The sequence below is a fragment of the Brassica napus genome, chromosome C6, assembly GCF_020379485.1.
Source record: "Brassica napus cultivar Da-Ae chromosome C6, Da-Ae, whole genome shotgun sequence".
NCBI classification, from domain to species: domain Eukaryota; kingdom Viridiplantae; phylum Streptophyta; class Magnoliopsida; order Brassicales; family Brassicaceae; genus Brassica; species Brassica napus.
This window is the reverse complement of record NC_063449.1, coordinates 35,499,469-35,516,654: the sequence shown is the minus strand read 5'-3', so window position 1 is coordinate 35,516,654 and position 17,186 is coordinate 35,499,469. Positions and strand designations below refer to the sequence as shown.

Genomic DNA, 17,186 nt, shown 5'->3' with positions numbered 1-17,186 from the left:
ATCTATATGATGAAATAAAATTGAAGGGAGATAAATGTATAGTACCGGTAAGAAAATCAGGATGGTTCTTTATATAACACTGTTGGGGGATAGGACTTACGTTCCCCTCGAATTGGTTTAGGTTTCGAAAGGTGACGAACCGTCCCACCGTAAATAGTAACAAAAATTTCTACATATGCCCATATATCTATATATTTTTGTTACTATTACAATCGCATCACACTTGTTCCACAGTTATCCCACACGTCACCATTCGAAGCCTTAGTCAAATTGAATAAAGACCTAGTAAGAGTGGTTTTGGCTCATCAAGAAAAAGGTCCATCAGCCGTATAAGCGTCGAAAGCAGCCGACAACGCACGATGGGACAATATGTAGAAAGAGGTCTCAGTGAATCTAGCGCAGTGACAATAGTATCTATTGTTTAACAACTCTTCTGCAAACACGAGGTAAAAACAAATTTGAGATGTCGGAAACCATGGCCGACCATTGCTTGTTGATCTTGAGTTTTGACCATCGATATCAAAAAATAAATTAAAGAATATGAAATTTAAGTTTAATTGAAAAACTGTATGTCAAGTCCACGATTAGTTTACATGTGTGGATCTTAAGTATATAATGTATTATATGTTACAGATGTTTCAAAATTACTTTTGTTTTGCTATTCCATTAACCTGTTAAAGAAAATTAGATTTTAATATCTGCACTGATTCAAAGGTACATAAGACTCAATGTTTTGATAAAAATGAATATTGCTGCATTGACTTGTGCGTGTAGATGTTGTAAAATGATGTTATGAAATGTTATAAGTTTGCCTCTACAGCATGTATATGTTCCTAATGAAACTGATTTGCTATCTGTAATCCAAAGATTATTGATTGATTAAAAATATAGCACTAGACCATATGTAAATAAACAGGTTTTGTAAAATGTGCTAAAAGTGAAACAAAATTCGATATGAACGCATCACGAAATTACACGTCAAACTTAAATGGACATCGAAAAAGTCAAAAAAAAAAACTTATAGATGGCTTAGAGATAGCCAAATGTTCCTAAGAGCATTGTTATAATATTTTTTACTTTAAAATAGTGAAACACCAAAATGAAGTTGAGTTTTAGTTCAATGTACTACTCCATTTCTTACCTTCAAAAGAATATTTTAAAATAATTATACTTTTAATAATTAATAATTATTAATAATATCTCCTACTTATAAAAAATTACCAATTAGCCCCAATTGTTTTATGTTTACAAAACTTCCATAAAATATAATTTATTCAAATTAAACATTTCTCATTGAAAAGTACAATAATCATAAATATATATAAGATAGCATATTTTGGTTCTATAACGAACATTAGAATATTTTTCCACAAATGGTCAACTAATGCTTTATAATGATTCATGAGGTTCTTTATCTTTAACTTTCTTAAATCGAGGAAGAAAATTTTAAAATCAGTCATTTTTATAGTTTGGACAATATTTCACCAACGTAGGCGGCTCCAAAAACAATTTAACGGATTAGTAGATCATTTATTTTATATTTTTATGTTTAGTTTTGGTATTTTATTAGTTTATGCATCATTATTTAAAATTATTAAATATTCTCTTACATAAATCATATTTTTCAAGTTATTGTATTACTTTTAAATATTAAAGTATTAAATAAAAATGAGGAAAAAGTATGAAATAAAAATATTTAAAATTTAAGTACTATTCTATAAATAAAAATGTTCAATTTGAAAATAGAGTAATGAGAAAGATTACTCTATAAATGGAGTAAACTTAGCTATTACTCCAATTTAGAGTTGAAAATGGAGTGAGATTGAAGCATATTTTGCTTTAAAATAATGTTTGGACTAAAAATGGAGTAGGGTTGGAGATGCATTAAAACCCAATAGATTGATTCAATTACGAAGACCACAACTCGATAAGAACAAAGATGTGCATCCAAAAACGTACTCCATCCGTTTCAAAATAATGTATATTTTAGAGTTTTCACATTTATTAAGAAAACACGTAAAATTTTGATTGGAGATGCATTAAAACCCAATAGATTGATTCAATTACGAAGACCACAACTCGATAAGAACAAAGACGTGCATCCAAAAACGTACTCCATCCATTTCAAAATAATGTACATTTTAGAGTTTTCACATTTATTAAGAAAACACGTAAAATTTTGACAATAAATATATTGTTTTCCGTGTTTAGTTATTTTCTATAATTTTTAACAAATCAAAGTTCAGTAAATACAATTAATGTCTTTGAAATTTACAATTTGTCATTATTACATACACTGAAAAGGTAGAATATAAATTTTTTAGAAACAATTTTTTTTCTTCTAAAATATGGATCATTCCGAAACGGAAGGAGTATGTAGCATAGCTGCCTTAATATACTGTTGTGGCTAAATTTGATAATAATTACATTTTTTGTAATACAACTAAATGTAATACAACTAAATCGTATGCGCATACTTGTAAGTTACATCTGTTCGTATGACCATGATTTCTGTATGCATGTATGATGTATCTTATAAAGAAGTGCGTTTACAGGGATGTACGGTGGTGCGTTTCAGAGCCATCATGACACCGTTCCTGAAGACAGTTCTCAATATTCTTTGCTACGGAAAATATCCCCGATTGAGTTTGGCTTACAAGCGTTGACCCGGACAGTAATTGTACATAACAAACTCTCAAAAGTCAAACGTCGCATAGGAAGAAAAAGGATAAGATTTCTCGGGATCATAATAGTACTCGGGCACAGACAATCACATGAACACTAATTACAATTAATGGCTTAGATCAGTTTGTAGGAACTTCGAAGTTTCAACTTTAAACGGTGGGTCCCATTGGTAAAACTGATGACGGCGACGTGTGTTGCTCGCACGTGATGACGCACTCAACATTGTCTTCTGAACTCCGATCCATTTCGGTGTCATTCATCACTGGCTGTGTGTGTCACTACTATACTACGTACTTTCCTTTCTTTGAAGATGGGTTTGTTCTTGCTACTATACTACGTACTTTCCTTTCTTTGAAGATGGGTTTGTTCTTGCTCACCTCCTACGACGGCGCGTGGGCCATGAAACTCGCCGTGAAAAAGTAAATGAATGATTTATTGATTTATTTATTTATTTTAGTAGTGTACACAGAATACGGACAACATGATCCACTTATGGCCGTGAGTCATGACGAACGAACGAACAAGTATCCCCTTCTCACATTTTATTTTGAGAACACTTTATCGTATGACAATTACGTCACGGCAATATAAATTAATTTGGATTCTTCTTCTCTTTTATCATACGGTTTCTTCTATGCTAGTCTTTATAAGTTATTTTCTTTCCTAAATATAAACCATATTTCTGATTTTAATATTCGTTGAAATGAAGCCTCGACGTATACCACCACCTCCATTAAATTCTTCGTAAACTATATTTGTGTTTTAAATTTGACAATTAAGACTTAAAATTATACTCTTTTTGTTTCATTATAAGTGTCACTTAGACACTTTTCACACATATTAAAAAATTGATTGAAATGTATTTATGTTTTCATTAATTACGTCTAATTGACCAATAATATTTGAGATAAATAAGTTTATTTATTAGATCAATGCATTTTACAATTAATATTCAGTTGAAAGTAAGTAAAAACTGCATTGAAAATCTAAAACGATATTTTTTATGTAACAAGAAAAAAACTAAAATGACACTCTTTAATAAACAGAGAGGGAGTAGTTGTCAATCTTAATAAACTGAAATCTTGTGATTAAACCTCGTGCACCCTCACCCATGTCCTCGTAGAGAAGACCGATTTTAAATCGTAATCAGGATTGACAAATATAGATTCCGGTCCAGCTTACTTTACAATGCTGTTTACATGCCTTCAAGTTACATAGTTTAATAACTAACATATTAAACTTATATGTGTTCAAAAAACATATTAAACTTACATCGAATGCTAACCAGCTTAAACCTAGGACGTAAGTAGTTTAAACATGTTATCTCGAACGTCAGTGTGTTGCATCTGTGAGAATCCAGCAATAACTTAGCAAAATTTACATGCACCAACCATAAAGTACGGATTCAACGGTCATGAATGTGTTGGAAAAATGTCATTTTTGACATTGTTGGAAAAAAAGTCCTTAAAGAGAGAAACTTGTTACAAATATGTTTGATAAAAATTCAGCAGTTGTGGTTCACTGGTTGTAGGACCGGGGCCGGAAGCCAAAAATCTGGTCGCCTCCTTAGTTCGATTAACCACTAGAAACTTATTATTCACTTCTAAGTCAGTTGGCTTTCTGGATCTAATGTACCGGATGTTTCACATCATGGAGGGTACCCAAGATTGTAGACCTAAAATCCAAAATACCTGAGTTATAAAAAAAATGTTTTTAACCTCAGCTACCAGCGTTTCCTTTGATGTGATCTTGTCCCAGAAGTTGAAGTTTAATAACCCCAGGTGTATTTCTCCCTGTCCTAATATACCGCTCAAATGCTCAATGGTCCTTCACTTTGCTTCTAGATAATCGTAATCGACCTGAGCATTTCAGCAAAGCACACTTCGGTGGCCATACTGTCTTTACAAAAAAAATTAAACATGAAGGTCTTAAAGCTTCATTTGTGATGTTCGAACATCGAAGTGTGGCCTTCAGTCCTTTTAGCCAGCTCTGTTGTGGGCAATAACATCTTCTTAGATGCCTATGAAACCTGCCAGGAGGTAAAGCCATCATAACTTTTTACATCTCATTAAACCTTTTTAAGTATTGGGCTGAGGATTGGTATCAATGAGAAGCATGAACATGAATGGGCCTATACCTTAACTAGTGTTGTTTTAGTTCCATGGGTGTGCAAGGAGTAGACCAGCATATTTCAACTCCTTCGACATTTATCATATTATACCAAAAGATGGAGTGTTTCAAAAAAAAAAAAAAACAAAAGATGGAGATTATTTCTCAATCTTTTGACTATCTTTACTATGCACTCCGTCTTGATTTTCTCTTAGTACTGAAGTAATGCTCATCTGAAATAGTAGTTCTCTATATATAACCTCAAGAAGTGAAACAAAATTATTTGCCAGAAAACTTAATGTTTCTTAACCATCATTGACACTAAACATCTGAACAAAAGTTAGAGAAAAAGCCTAGGGCAGAATTGACAAGAATCAACATATCCTCTTCATATATGGTGATTTGTTGAGTTTGTTGGAGGCCACAAATTATAATGGGCATTGTTCGTTTGCCCATGTCAATAGACCATCCCGATGAAAATGAAAATTGATATTCATTTTGTGTTGAAATGAGTATCATCCAAATCATCAATCCAAATGACTTATCCAGATAAATCTAATTATGGTATACCTATACAAAATAACAAATGATAAATTTACCATTATCTAAATAAACATCTAAACCCAACTTTTAGACAAACAAATAACCATTATATAATTCACATTTTCTGATAAAATCATATTTCTGCCAAAATTGTAAAATTATAGTTTTTCCAAAATTGTAAATTATATTTTCCCCAAAATTACAAAGTTACATTTTCACATAATATAGTAAAATCATAGTTTTTCATCAAAATTGCAAATATGCATTTTCTTGCTAGACCTAAAAAAAATACATTTTCCAGTTAAAACTTAAAACCATCAAATTACATTTTTCACAAAACTAACAAATCGGAGTTTCTACCAAAGTCGCAAAAATGCATTTTCCAGCCACGTCCGTATAAAAACATTTTTCGTTTAAAACCGTAAACTCGTATTTTCTGCCCAAAATTACATTTTCTCCAAAACTACCAAATAACATTTTCCACTGAAATCGAAGAACCGTTTTTTCTCGCCAAATCTGAAAATTTATACCTTTCTGCCAAAAACGTTAAATCACATTTTTCGTCAAAACCACAAATTTATATTTTTCGTTAAAACAAAAAAGTCACATTAATTTTCTTGGTAAAACTGCAAAATTTAATATTTTTTAAAAATGTAAAATTATATTTTCTGCCATAACACAAAATAAAATATTAATTTAAAAATTATTTAGTTATAACTATATTTAGATAAATAATAAATTTAATACAGTTAGCAAAAAACAAAAATAAGATTAAATCAAAACAAGAATTATTAATCATTTGTTCATTAAACTCATCTATATTGAAATAGAGATCAACAAACGAACAAAATATAATTTATCTAGATGAACCATCCGGAAGAAAAAATGATTTTAAACACTATTTAGATGAATCATCTAAATAGATTATTTGGAATAATCATCTAAATGGATAGGATGAAAATGATAGATGAACAAACCAAGATGATATATGTTATTGGACTGATCAATAACATTTTGTAGGTTCGCAACTAGTCATTGTCTTATATTATTGTTTTCAGCTATGATTCAATTATTTGACCAAACGTTTTCTACATATCAATGTAACATCTTTTTCTATTGAATACATACAGTTTATTTAGAATTATATTTATGAACTTGAAAGTTCATGTCCCTAATGTCCAGTGTCGTTTTAATCTATCACGCCAAAACCAATGGTTCGCCACTCTCAATCTTATTTCATCGTTACTTGCAGTTTCACAACTATCTCCAAATAAAACTAGACCTTTCTCTGTTTCCACCAATTCAACATATCTACTAACATCATCTAGTTATCTGTTTAAGTTCCCGTGCGTATTGTATTTCCCCACCTACTTTTTATTATTCCACATTCAGATGCAAGCGTAAAAGAGTTATAGAACTTTTTTTTTGTCAGCAAGAGTTATAGAACTAGTATAAACAAAACAATAGTAATACTTAAATGTGATAATTATGTTTTTCTTTGTATTGCCATTAGAAAATATAATTGTCAGCTACAAAAACAATACACCACAACATAATCACACATATGGAAAAATGTGTTGAATTTGGAATTTGAACTAATATATTGTTATAGAACTTTTTTGTATACGAATCATACTTAGATGCAAGCGTGAAAGAGTTATAGAACTTTTTTTTTTGAACTAATATATTGTATTATATTCTTAACTCCATAAATATAATTTTATATTGGAAAATGTGTTGAATTTGGAATTTGGTATTATCCAGTGAATTTTTTTTAGAAACCGATCATAACACATGTCTAATAATCAAAAACAAAAAAACATATAGATCAATTATTCTTTTTGTAACACTGTACATCACAAATATGAGATAACATATAAAAGATGTTAAACATCATGAAAAATTGTCAGGAAACAAGCTTAATACACTTTTATGATTATCAAAATTATGTTGATGGTGTTAGCAATATAGCACAGTTTAGAGATGTTGTCATATGATTCGTATAGTCTTAATAGATTATTTTGTTTAGAAGTGCGATCAAGTAATGTAATGATGTATTGTTTGTGTAGCTATTAATCATTTTTCCTTATTGTAATCACATTTAGCTCAACAAAATATTTTAAGATTTTTTTTTGACAATTCTGTCCTTTATTTTCCAACAGTTTAAATGGGGAAATCTCGTCAGAGAACAAACTAAAAAAAAAACAGAGTTTCTCCCTGGATTATATTGTCTATCTCTCTCTTCTTACTCCTAATGGATTCTTCAAGAACCCTAATAGTAATCAGACGATCTGATCCGGTGAAGAAAAACATTTCATCCCGGCGATCTTTATCTTATTCTTCATCCTTCTCCTCTAGCTCCTCTAGCTCCCTTGTGTTTCCAAGCGACTCTCCTTTGAATTCTCCAGCCACTCCTCTTCGTCTCCTTGGTGTTCCATTCTCATGGGAACAGCTTCCTGGAAAACCCAAAGACTATTCTCATAGACTCAACCACCACGGAAATAGAGAATCTTCACTTATACTACCTCTCCCTCCTCACAAGAGTACCATCTTTCCGGTCACCGGTAAAAATCATAAATCTAATAACTCAACTAAGAAGAATAGCTTCCCGGCGACGGAGAAAGATCCCTTCGCGGCGGCGTTGTTAGAATGTTCCAAAGGTGACGACTATGATGAGGACTACGATGGAAACTCGGGTGGATCAAGAAAGGTGTTGGCAAAGAGCAGCATCAGCAAGAGGTTTGGGTTAGTGAATCTCTACGGTTCTTGTCGAAGATCTTGTTCAGTTACAGAGTCCATTGTTCAGCTACCGGGGCCAGAAAAATCTGCTTCATATGATCATCTGCTTCTTCCACGCCGTCGCCGTTGATTTGTCGTCTTTAGCCATTTACTATATAGTATACATATATTTTTCTCTTGGTCTTTGTAATACTTTCCGTATAATTTTCTCTGAATGAGACATATTATGGGTTTATGTTTTTTTTAAATACTTTTAGATCGCAACATTAAGTCTAATAAAATATTAATCTTATTAAGAAGATTGTTTTTATTAAGAAAGTATATAAGTGTGTGATACCTTCAAAAAACATTATTATTTTTATGAACCTTAAGCATATTGTAAGTTTCTGCAATCAATTCAGTTTACTTACATATGTGTGATCATTGTTTTTAAAAATTATTATTAACTTTAAGAATATTGTATTTTTCTGGAATTATTTCAACTTGGTGGAACCAAGTTCGGAGCTTCTGTGATCTCTAGCTAGTTTCCAATACCATCCCATATGAGGGCAAGCTACGCTATACGTGCAAGTAGATACAAAATATCATTCATTAGTTTGTTATAGGCATGGTCGAGTTTGTACGTACTGATTTTGTTGGTTTTTACCATTTAAGTTACCATTTAGTAGTAAATGTTGTTAAGTTGGCGTGGCCAGGGATGCAGCTGTATTATAACACTAAATATATTCTCTAATAAATACTTTATTTTTTCTTCAAGTTTCTAAAGAATGGGTCTTTCACTGTTTGTGTTCGCACAGGGCAATAAAAATAATAAAGTTGTTGAGCTACCATGCATTTCTTTGACCCAAGTATTTTAATACGTTTTGAAATAATATAAGATTTTTTTGCTTCTTACATGGAGTCATCTTTTTTTATACGTTTTAAAACAATTACAATAAAAAAATTTCATAGAACAGATGTCAAATTAACTTAAAAAAAAATCAACTGTAAATATGAAATCAACTTCAAATATAAAATTGTACGTATTTCAAAAACAAGTACAAAACTTCACAATTTAAATTTTTAAGTTTAAAGTTTCATATTTTAAAATCCTTATATGTATTTCAAATAATTTTATTAACTTTTGGATAGTATTATTTTAGTTTTTGATAATTTTATATCTTATCTATGTTTCCCATCTAAAGTGCCAATAATTTGTAATACATAATGTACTCAAAATACTATTTCTACACCTGACTATATATATCCAAGTTAAATGACGTACGTAATGTTTGAATAACTGTTCGCATTTATGTCCCACGTCTGTAGTTAATATGTCTTGATCATACTTAAGATAGATTAGGAACTGTTTATATCAAATTGTTTGGTTTAGCGTACAAATTAATAAATTTATGTGCCACAAGATTGTTCCATTTTGTCTTCTCTTTATATTTAATCCATGATCATATGGCTCTGTAATGCAAGGTCAGTAGTTAACTCGAAAATACCCGCACTTGCAATAATCGATTATTTTTCTTACGGTGAAAAATCTTTAGACATAATTCCATTTTCTCAACATTTGAAACAATTATACTTTGAAAATTAGAAACTATATCTCTTCTCTAAATCGTATATCACCACAATCGAGATTTGGTGCTATATGTATCATTATATCATAAAGTGAAAATGAAAGAAATAGCGAAATATTTGTAAGGGTATTTTGATATCAAAAATAATATTAAAGATCGGTGTGAATCAAGTATACGATACTATCAAATATATGAAAGTTTTCTCATAGTGAATATCCATGAATCAAAGGTTGAAAATGTATCCATGAATCCAATATATATGAATGTAATAAGTATATTTATTTGTATGTATAATATATGAAATATTTGAAGTGAAGTACTTATGTGTCAAGTGAAAAGCAGTTTTCGTATACACCAAAATAGTTTAAAAATAACTCTCATAAGAGCAACATTATCGCCGGGACAAAATTTAGGTCTCTTAGCATTTTTTTATTATTATTTTTAGACTAAGAGAAAATGTTAAGATATAATAGAAAATGTGTAAATTATTGGTAGATACTTATGTTGTGTCTTTACATTGGATGGTTTGGTGTTTTGATGATCCCTACCTTATTGACCGTCTCTTAGTAAATAAATTATTTATTTTAATAAGTAATAACATATAAAAGATGTGTTTAATATAAAACATATAACTTTAAAATTGAAAACATAAGAAAATTACAAAGTTGCCAAAAATTAAAAAAAAACTTACAATTAAAATTTTTAAAAGAAAACATTGAAGACATAAATTAAAAACATAAAACATAAAAACATCATAAATAAAAGCAAACAAACATTTTATTCAATTCATAGAAACTTAAGCATTATATGTTATTTAGAAGATGTCCAAATTTAGCCCATATATTTTTAATCAAATCATTTTTAGTTGTTGATAGGCTTGTCTATCCCGAACTCTTGTTCGGCGATCAATTGTATTGCCGAGATTTGTAGCCATATCGACGGAATATGTAAGATTCACACCTTCTCCTTGTTGAAATTCTAAAACGTCATACTGAGTGTATGAATCTCGTTCATCTTCGACAATCATATTATGGAGTATGATACATGCTCTCATAATATTTGCTATTTTGTTTTTATCCCATAAATTAGATGGATTTTTAACAACGGCGAATCTAGCTTGCAGGACTCCAAAGACACGCTCAACATCTTTTCGCACAGCTTCTTGAGTTTTAGCAAATAATGAATTTTTCGGACCATGTGGTAGTCGGATAGATTGAATAAAAGTCGTCCATTTCGGATAAATACCATCCATGAGATAGTAAGCCAAATGGTACTCCCTTTCGTTGACATAGAAGTTGACTTCCGGAGCTATTCCGTTAATAATGTCATCAAAAACAGGTGATCGATCAAGAATATTAAGATCGTTCATAGTACCTGGAGCTCCAAAAAATGCGTGTCATATCCAGAGGTCATATGAAGCTACCGCCTCCAACACAATTGTTGGTTTTTCGGTTCCTCGTGAATAGATTCCTTTCCAAGAGGTGGGGAAATTCTTCCACCTTCAATGCATACAGTCGATACTTTCAACCATCCCTGGAAATCCACGTTGTTCTCCAATAGAACCTGCCGATAATCTTGCTCTAAAATAAAAAAGGAAGTAGTTTGATAAGTCAAGAAATCAAATTATCAATATTTCCTGTTTTCCTCAAAACTAAGTTTGGTCTGGAGCACCGAGATGAATTAGTGGGGAGCCAAAGAACCTAAAAATACGTGGGATGTCAATGATGACCAACTTCTAGTAATATTATTAGGCATAATTTTAATTTTTAATATGAACATTACTTTTCATCATTGTCTGCTTTGCATTCGCGTGTGTGCTTTTACATTATTGACATGTCCATATATTATAACACTAGCTAGTTTAAACAATAACTACAAAATGTATCATGAGTTCAATACATTTGTGGTTATCCTTAAAACTTGATGAAAACTATCACATAAGTAATAACTTTTTATTTTTGTCGGCGCTCATCTTCTAAGATCAAGTGGTAGGCGGGTTGAGTCGTTCCGGAAGTAATAACTATATCGGTTTATTAATTTATGTAGCTTAGAAGTATCGGGCTTTATATTTCTTCTAAGCGGTGATTAGTTTTACTTATGCAGGCAAATATTCAGCACTTACGGTATATGTGTTGGCGTGGGCATGTGCATAATTAAACATAATAAATGAATATTGGCAAGATGGACCGCTGTAAGTGATTGAGATGTAGCTTGAGACTAAAGACACTATATCAGCATCCACCATCGTGTCCTCTTCGCACATGGAAAACAATATATTATATATGCAACGTAAATGAAGCATACGAACCGGAGTCCATTGATTTGTGAAGGCATCAAATCCAAAGAAAAACATAGTTTAAGCAAGAGTCGTCAGTGACAAACAAGCTGATGCTATTCAGTCACTTAAAAAAGTAGTTTCTACAAGATAAGTCAGTGATTATTTGATAATGTTACTAATTTTGTATTGCATAGAATAAGGGATCTCTCGATAGTGATAATAAAAGCTCGGTGGGCTATTTATCCTTCTTCAATTATTTTTTTAAAACATTTTGTACACCATATGCATCAGGCTCTAGTCTAAGGCTCGAAATTCCACTGTTAACAGAAAAAAAACTTAAATGTATGCTACATGCACTAGATAAACCACTACACTATACATGTCATATGTATCTTTTTAAGTTGTTTGTAATACTTAAATGTTTCGATCGTTGTAGCTTGGAGGAATTCAAATCCCCACTAGTTTTATAGGCATGGACATGAATGTTAAACTGAACTTAACAATTAGAAAATAATTTAGAAAGCTGGGTTCTAACTATGATTTGACGGAAAAATGTGATTTTTGGATTTGATGGAAAATATGATTTTTGTGGTTTTGGTGGAAAAATGTGATTTTATAGTTTTGACGGAAAACATTATTTTGTATTATTTTGTAGTTTTATAGAAAACATGATTTTACGATTTTAACAGAGAAATGTGATTTTTGGATTTGACGTAAAACATGATTTTGTGGTTTTGACACGAAAACACAATTTTACGATTTAGGTGAAAACTCAAACTTTGCTATTTTGACGAAAAACATGATTTTAGATTTTTAGGGAAAATGTGATTTTTTAGTTTATGTGGGGGGGAAACATGTGATTTTGTGATTTTGACGGAAAACATAATTTTGCGGTTTTGACGGAAAAACATAATTTTGCGGTTTTGACGGAAAAACATGATTTTACGATTTTGATGGAAAAATGTGATTTTTGGATTTGGCGAAAAAGTGATTTTGTAGTTTTGGTAGGAAAACATGATTTTACGATTTTGGTAGAAAACTATATTTTATTGTTTGAACAAAAAATGATAATTTTTGCCGTTTTGATGGAAAACATGATTTTAGATTTTTGTAGAAACATAATTTTACAGTTTTAACAGAAAATGTGATTTTTTTTTGGCTTTGAAGTAAAATGTAATTTTATGATTTTGGCAAAAATACGATTGTGAAGTTTTGTTAGAAAAAATAAAATTTGGAATAAATAAGTTAAACGATTTTACTCAAGTTAATTTAAAATAAGTCCAAACCAATTACCATGTAGTCCAGTCTATCTAAATCCATATTTTTCACGAACAAAACTAGGTTTACCCATATAAACCTACTTCAGATGAACATATCCATAACTGCTCTATTATAATTTGAAGTAACCCAGTATACACATAGACAGAACAACCATTTAACATCCCTACTTGGAACTATCAAAGACTAACGAGCAGATACAATATCAATCGATTCGTATGAGACATGCAAAAAAGTACGTAGTGAAGAAAATGAGCATAAGAGCACCACTGTACCAGAGCCACCTGACAGAAGTTCACAGCAATGTGATCCAAATGATTACATCTCATCTGACCGAAAACAAACTACTGTACGTACATAAGAGTCATTGTATTTGTAGCGCATGGTGGAACAAAATAAGAGAAACCAAAACGCATTCTTGGGAAGAACGAATAGGTTTACACTTCTTGGCTTCTAGCAAGAAAGATTCCCAACCATCCCTCTGTTTATGGATCTCGAATTTAACGGTCAGTTAAGAAAAAGTGAGATTGTTTTGTTCGTTTTCTAAATGGGCCATGAGGACTTAATATACTTTTGGCGGTTGAATGCTGCCATATCACTGTGGGGGTTTGTGTGTTTCTTTGATTTCATATTAGCTTTTGGTTGACTTTTGATTAATAGATATGTGAACAAGTTGATCTTTCTAGTATCCAAATGGATCCCAGTGATAGAACACATATACATGGTGACACAAAAATGTATAAAGTAAATTGTTTGCTCAAACTGAAAAAATATTCGAACAATAACTTCCAATTCCAATCAAAGTTGGAAAAAAATATCATTATTCCAGCATCAAACAGCCAGCAAAAGAAGATGAATAATATACTTTTATAACGATAAGACTTGGGGCTAAGATCAAAAAAGAGAAGCAAGAAACTTTCCTTGCAGAGGCAGAGTTTGAAAATTCCCATACAAATATTATTCAAGCTGAGAAGAGAGACTCAACTCAACCAGATGCGGTCTTCCTTTGCTGGAAGACAACAGCAAAGATAGGAACTCCAACACCGATGCTGAAAGCTGTGAAGACACCGAGAGACATCTTGAGACCTTGGTACTTCATGCGGTCCAAATTGTACATGTGCTTTGCGTGGAGGTAGTATGGCTCGTCATGGCCATGCCCTCCGCTCATCTTCTTAGCTCCAGTCGAGTGGAAGCTTCTGCTCACTGTTGATAATGATGACGAAAAGAAAGTTTCAGCAAGTTCTGATTTTTAAGAAACATATCAAAACAAGTTGATCATTGTACCCAGACATTTGCTGCTAAGACACATACAGATACATAGTACTACGTAAATGAGAATCTTTTATCGATTAATCAAAGCTATCTAAACATGAGCATGTAAATTTAATATCTGATACAATCTTCCTTCTTTTTTTTCTTTCTGAATGAATTAACAATAATGCACCAGCCAGGATCGAACCCGGGTCTGTACAGTGGATCAGATATAATGCTCCACTAGCAAAAACAAAACAACTTTGATAGGTTCATGTGAAACAAGGAAACAACCAATCAACCAACGACGAATTGGGTCGTCGGAGCATTTTGAGACTAACCAGAGATACCAAAATGTCAAACCCAATACAAATGTGTCGTCGATATCTGGGCAAATAAACAAAACCCTAGACCACCAAAGAGAGAAATGTAAAGCACGAACCAGATCTGGAGACTAATGACTCGGATGAAGCTATGATCTTTGAGATCGATCTGATTCCGGTGTTCAACGCCATTATCAGAAAATTGATCGAGTAACAGCTAAAAAGATAAACAACGGCGACGACGACTCTGCAAGTTTTACGGCGAATAAGATAGATCACACGTGCACGCGCCCGGCTTCATTTTATTTTGGGCCTGGCCCATTTATTCACACAAGGCTTTTCTTGATTAGTTTTAGTTTTGGCCCTTTTGGAGACGCAACATAAACTCTTTGCGAGTTCATATGTTGATCATGCATGCATGCATTAAGTACTGTATTCTCATCCAACAATCAACATTCACAGAAGTTTGCCACATACAAGTTGTTATCATCTAAATTCAAAAGAATCATTAACCACTTCTGCAATTTATTTAATTTGAGTTCTAGATCATGTTTCCTCTATGTAAGTAATGCATATATCTGGATGCTGCTCCAAAGTCCAACTCTCAACGTGACATACTATGTCAACGTGGCTATTAAAACCACCTGAATTATTTTATCTTTTCTAATTAAAGAAAAAAAAAACAAAATCTCCATATGATCCTTAATGAATCTCAACCACACAAAAAACAAACGATGGAAGTAAGCTTATCTCATTTCTTTCATTTTTTTTTTCTGATAAAGACTAAAGAAACATGAACGTTTCATCTTTTTTTTTTGAAAAATGCTAGAAAAATAAAGATGGCTCACTTGCCACAGAGTCTCTACTCCGCCGCTAGGCCAGAGTTTCCATATCCGGGAAAGTCCGTCCAGCCGAAGTGGAGCCGCTTCCCGGTGAGTGTACGGTGCGCATCGACCGAGTCGCTAACAAGTTTGACTCAGAATGCGGTGGAGACAGAGTTGAAGTATATGGTGAGTCAACACGGGTGGGGCGTGAGGAGGCTGAGAAGAGACGACGAAGAAGAGATTAGGAGAGTGTCTTCGGTTCAAGCCGAAGCTTTCCACATCCCTCTCGCTCTTTTCAATGATTTTTTCTTCTTGTTTTTCCAGGTTTGTCTACTCTTTTCTTGTGTTACCTTCTTGATGATCTAATGCAAAATTCTCAGTATGTGGGAAAGTTTCAGTATATTTTTTCCATAATAAGGTTTGCATGTGTTGAATGCATATAAAAATTTCAGTAATCTCAGAAGAGTGGTTGTGTAGAGTAGACATGATTTGTTTAATCATAGAAGAACATCTGAACAAAAATGATTTAATATATTAGGTCACATGTTTACTTTATGTTTATTTGGATTCTTGGATCTAAAGTTTCTTTGCTTCTGTATACATAACAGTATTTTAATGTAAAATTTGGAGCATCCTAGTGACATATGTAATGAATACACATGTTGCAGGCAGAAGTTTTGTCAGGGCTTCTCTACAAACTAAAAAACTCACCTCCTGACAGGTATAAGCAAATAACAAAACTTTGTTTCAAGAAGAAGATTAGTTGCTAAGTGCTTATTTATAACTATGCAACGTTAAAATGCGGCAGATATGCATGTCTCGTGGCGGAGCAAACAAGCGAAACTGACACTAGTTCAAGCTCAAGTGTCGTTGGAGTAGTTGACATCACAGTTCAGACAGAAAACTCAGTACTCCGCCACTTTCCCGGTGAGGAAGAATATCTTTACGTCTCAGGCTTAGCCGTCTCCAAAGCTCAAAGGTCTCTCTCTTCTCTTTCTTCGTTACAAAAATTAGTGACTAATGTTGTTTATAAGGAATTTGGTTTTGTTATATCAATAGGAGGAAGAAGATGGCAAGTACATTGTTAAAGGCATGTGATGTTATATGTTACTTATGGGGTTTCAAGCTTCTTGCTCTAAGAGCTTATGAAGACGACGCAGCCGCTAGAAACTTATACTCAAACGCTGGTTATAGCGTGGTCGAGTCTGATCCACCTTGGACCTCTACTTGGATAGGAAGAAAACGTCGCGTTCTTATGACCAAACGCATTTCTTAGCCGTTTTCGGTTTTTCTATTTCTTGATGCATATTTGCTTTAGCGTTATAGGGGTTGGTTTAAATGACTTGGACCGATCAATATACAGACAGTAAACTCAAACACCTCGTCTCCATCTCGTTCATCCTTCGCTTCATGAACTGCTCTCACAAACACCTGAATACAAAGTTTCATTAAGTTCCCATTCACACATTTTAAAACCATCACTCTTTCATATCTTCGAGCTTACCATTCTGTCAGTGAAGACACTCCTTTCCATCGACCTAAGAGGTTTAATGATAGAGTCTACATCTGTAACTCTAAGAATCAAAAG

At 32.4% G+C, this 17,186-nt stretch overlaps 3 protein-coding genes across 3 annotated transcripts; 2 read left to right on the top strand and 1 right to left on the bottom strand.

Moving 5' to 3' along the window:
- The first annotated feature begins 7,457 nt into the window (after nucleotides 1–7,457).
- LOC106357045 lies at nucleotides 7,458–8,317 on the top strand. The gene has a single exon (XM_013796733.3). It carries the CDS (start codon nucleotides 7,592–7,594, stop codon nucleotides 8,204–8,206), a length of 615 nt encoding a protein of 204 aa, XP_013652187.2. The 5' UTR covers nucleotides 7,458–7,591; the 3' UTR covers nucleotides 8,207–8,317.
- A 5,619-nt stretch (nucleotides 8,318–13,936) lies between these two features.
- LOC125588595 lies at nucleotides 13,937–15,063 on the bottom strand. The gene is made up of 2 exons (XM_048760090.1): nucleotides 14,894–15,063; nucleotides 13,937–14,403 (listed from the first exon to the last, which is right to left on the bottom strand). Exons 1-2 carry the CDS (start codon nucleotides 14,964–14,966, stop codon nucleotides 14,186–14,188), a joined length of 291 nt encoding a protein of 96 aa, XP_048616047.1. The 5' UTR covers nucleotides 14,967–15,063; the 3' UTR covers nucleotides 13,937–14,185.
- A 445-nt stretch (nucleotides 15,064–15,508) lies between these two features.
- Nucleotides 15,509–16,975, top strand: LOC111204479. Its single transcript, XM_022699340.2, has 4 exons — nucleotides 15,509–15,922; nucleotides 16,267–16,319; nucleotides 16,407–16,577; nucleotides 16,658–16,975. The coding sequence occupies exons 1-4, from the start codon at nucleotides 15,614–15,616 to the stop codon at nucleotides 16,872–16,874; spliced, it is 750 nt and encodes a 249-aa protein (XP_022555061.1). The 5' UTR covers nucleotides 15,509–15,613; the 3' UTR covers nucleotides 16,875–16,975.
- The last annotated feature ends 211 nt before the right edge of the window (nucleotides 16,976–17,186 follow it).

What these genes read in the sequence shown, in the direction of transcription:
- LOC125588595 (XM_048760090.1), bottom strand. Translation starts at nt 14,966, where the DNA reads ATGGCGTTGAACACCGGAATCAGATCGATCTCAAAGATCATAGCTTCA. An exon ending in GTCATTAGTCTCCAGATCTG is followed by an intron (nt 14,404 to 14,893) that starts GTTCGTGCTTTA and finishes CATTATCAACAG; the next exon opens with TGAGCAGAAGCTTCCACTCG.
- LOC111204479 (XM_022699340.2), top strand. Translation starts at nt 15,614, where the DNA reads ATGGCTCACTTGCCACAGAGTCTCTACTCCGCCGCTAGGCCAGAGTTT. An exon ending in AAAAACTCACCTCCTGACAG is followed by an intron (nt 16,320 to 16,406) that starts GTATAAGCAAAT and finishes AAAATGCGGCAG; the next exon opens with ATATGCATGTCTCGTGGCGG. An exon ending in GCCGTCTCCAAAGCTCAAAG is followed by an intron (nt 16,578 to 16,657) that starts GTCTCTCTCTTC and finishes TTATATCAATAG; the next exon opens with GAGGAAGAAGATGGCAAGTA.
- LOC106357045 (XM_013796733.3), top strand. Translation starts at nt 7,592, where the DNA reads ATGGATTCTTCAAGAACCCTAATAGTAATCAGACGATCTGATCCGGTG.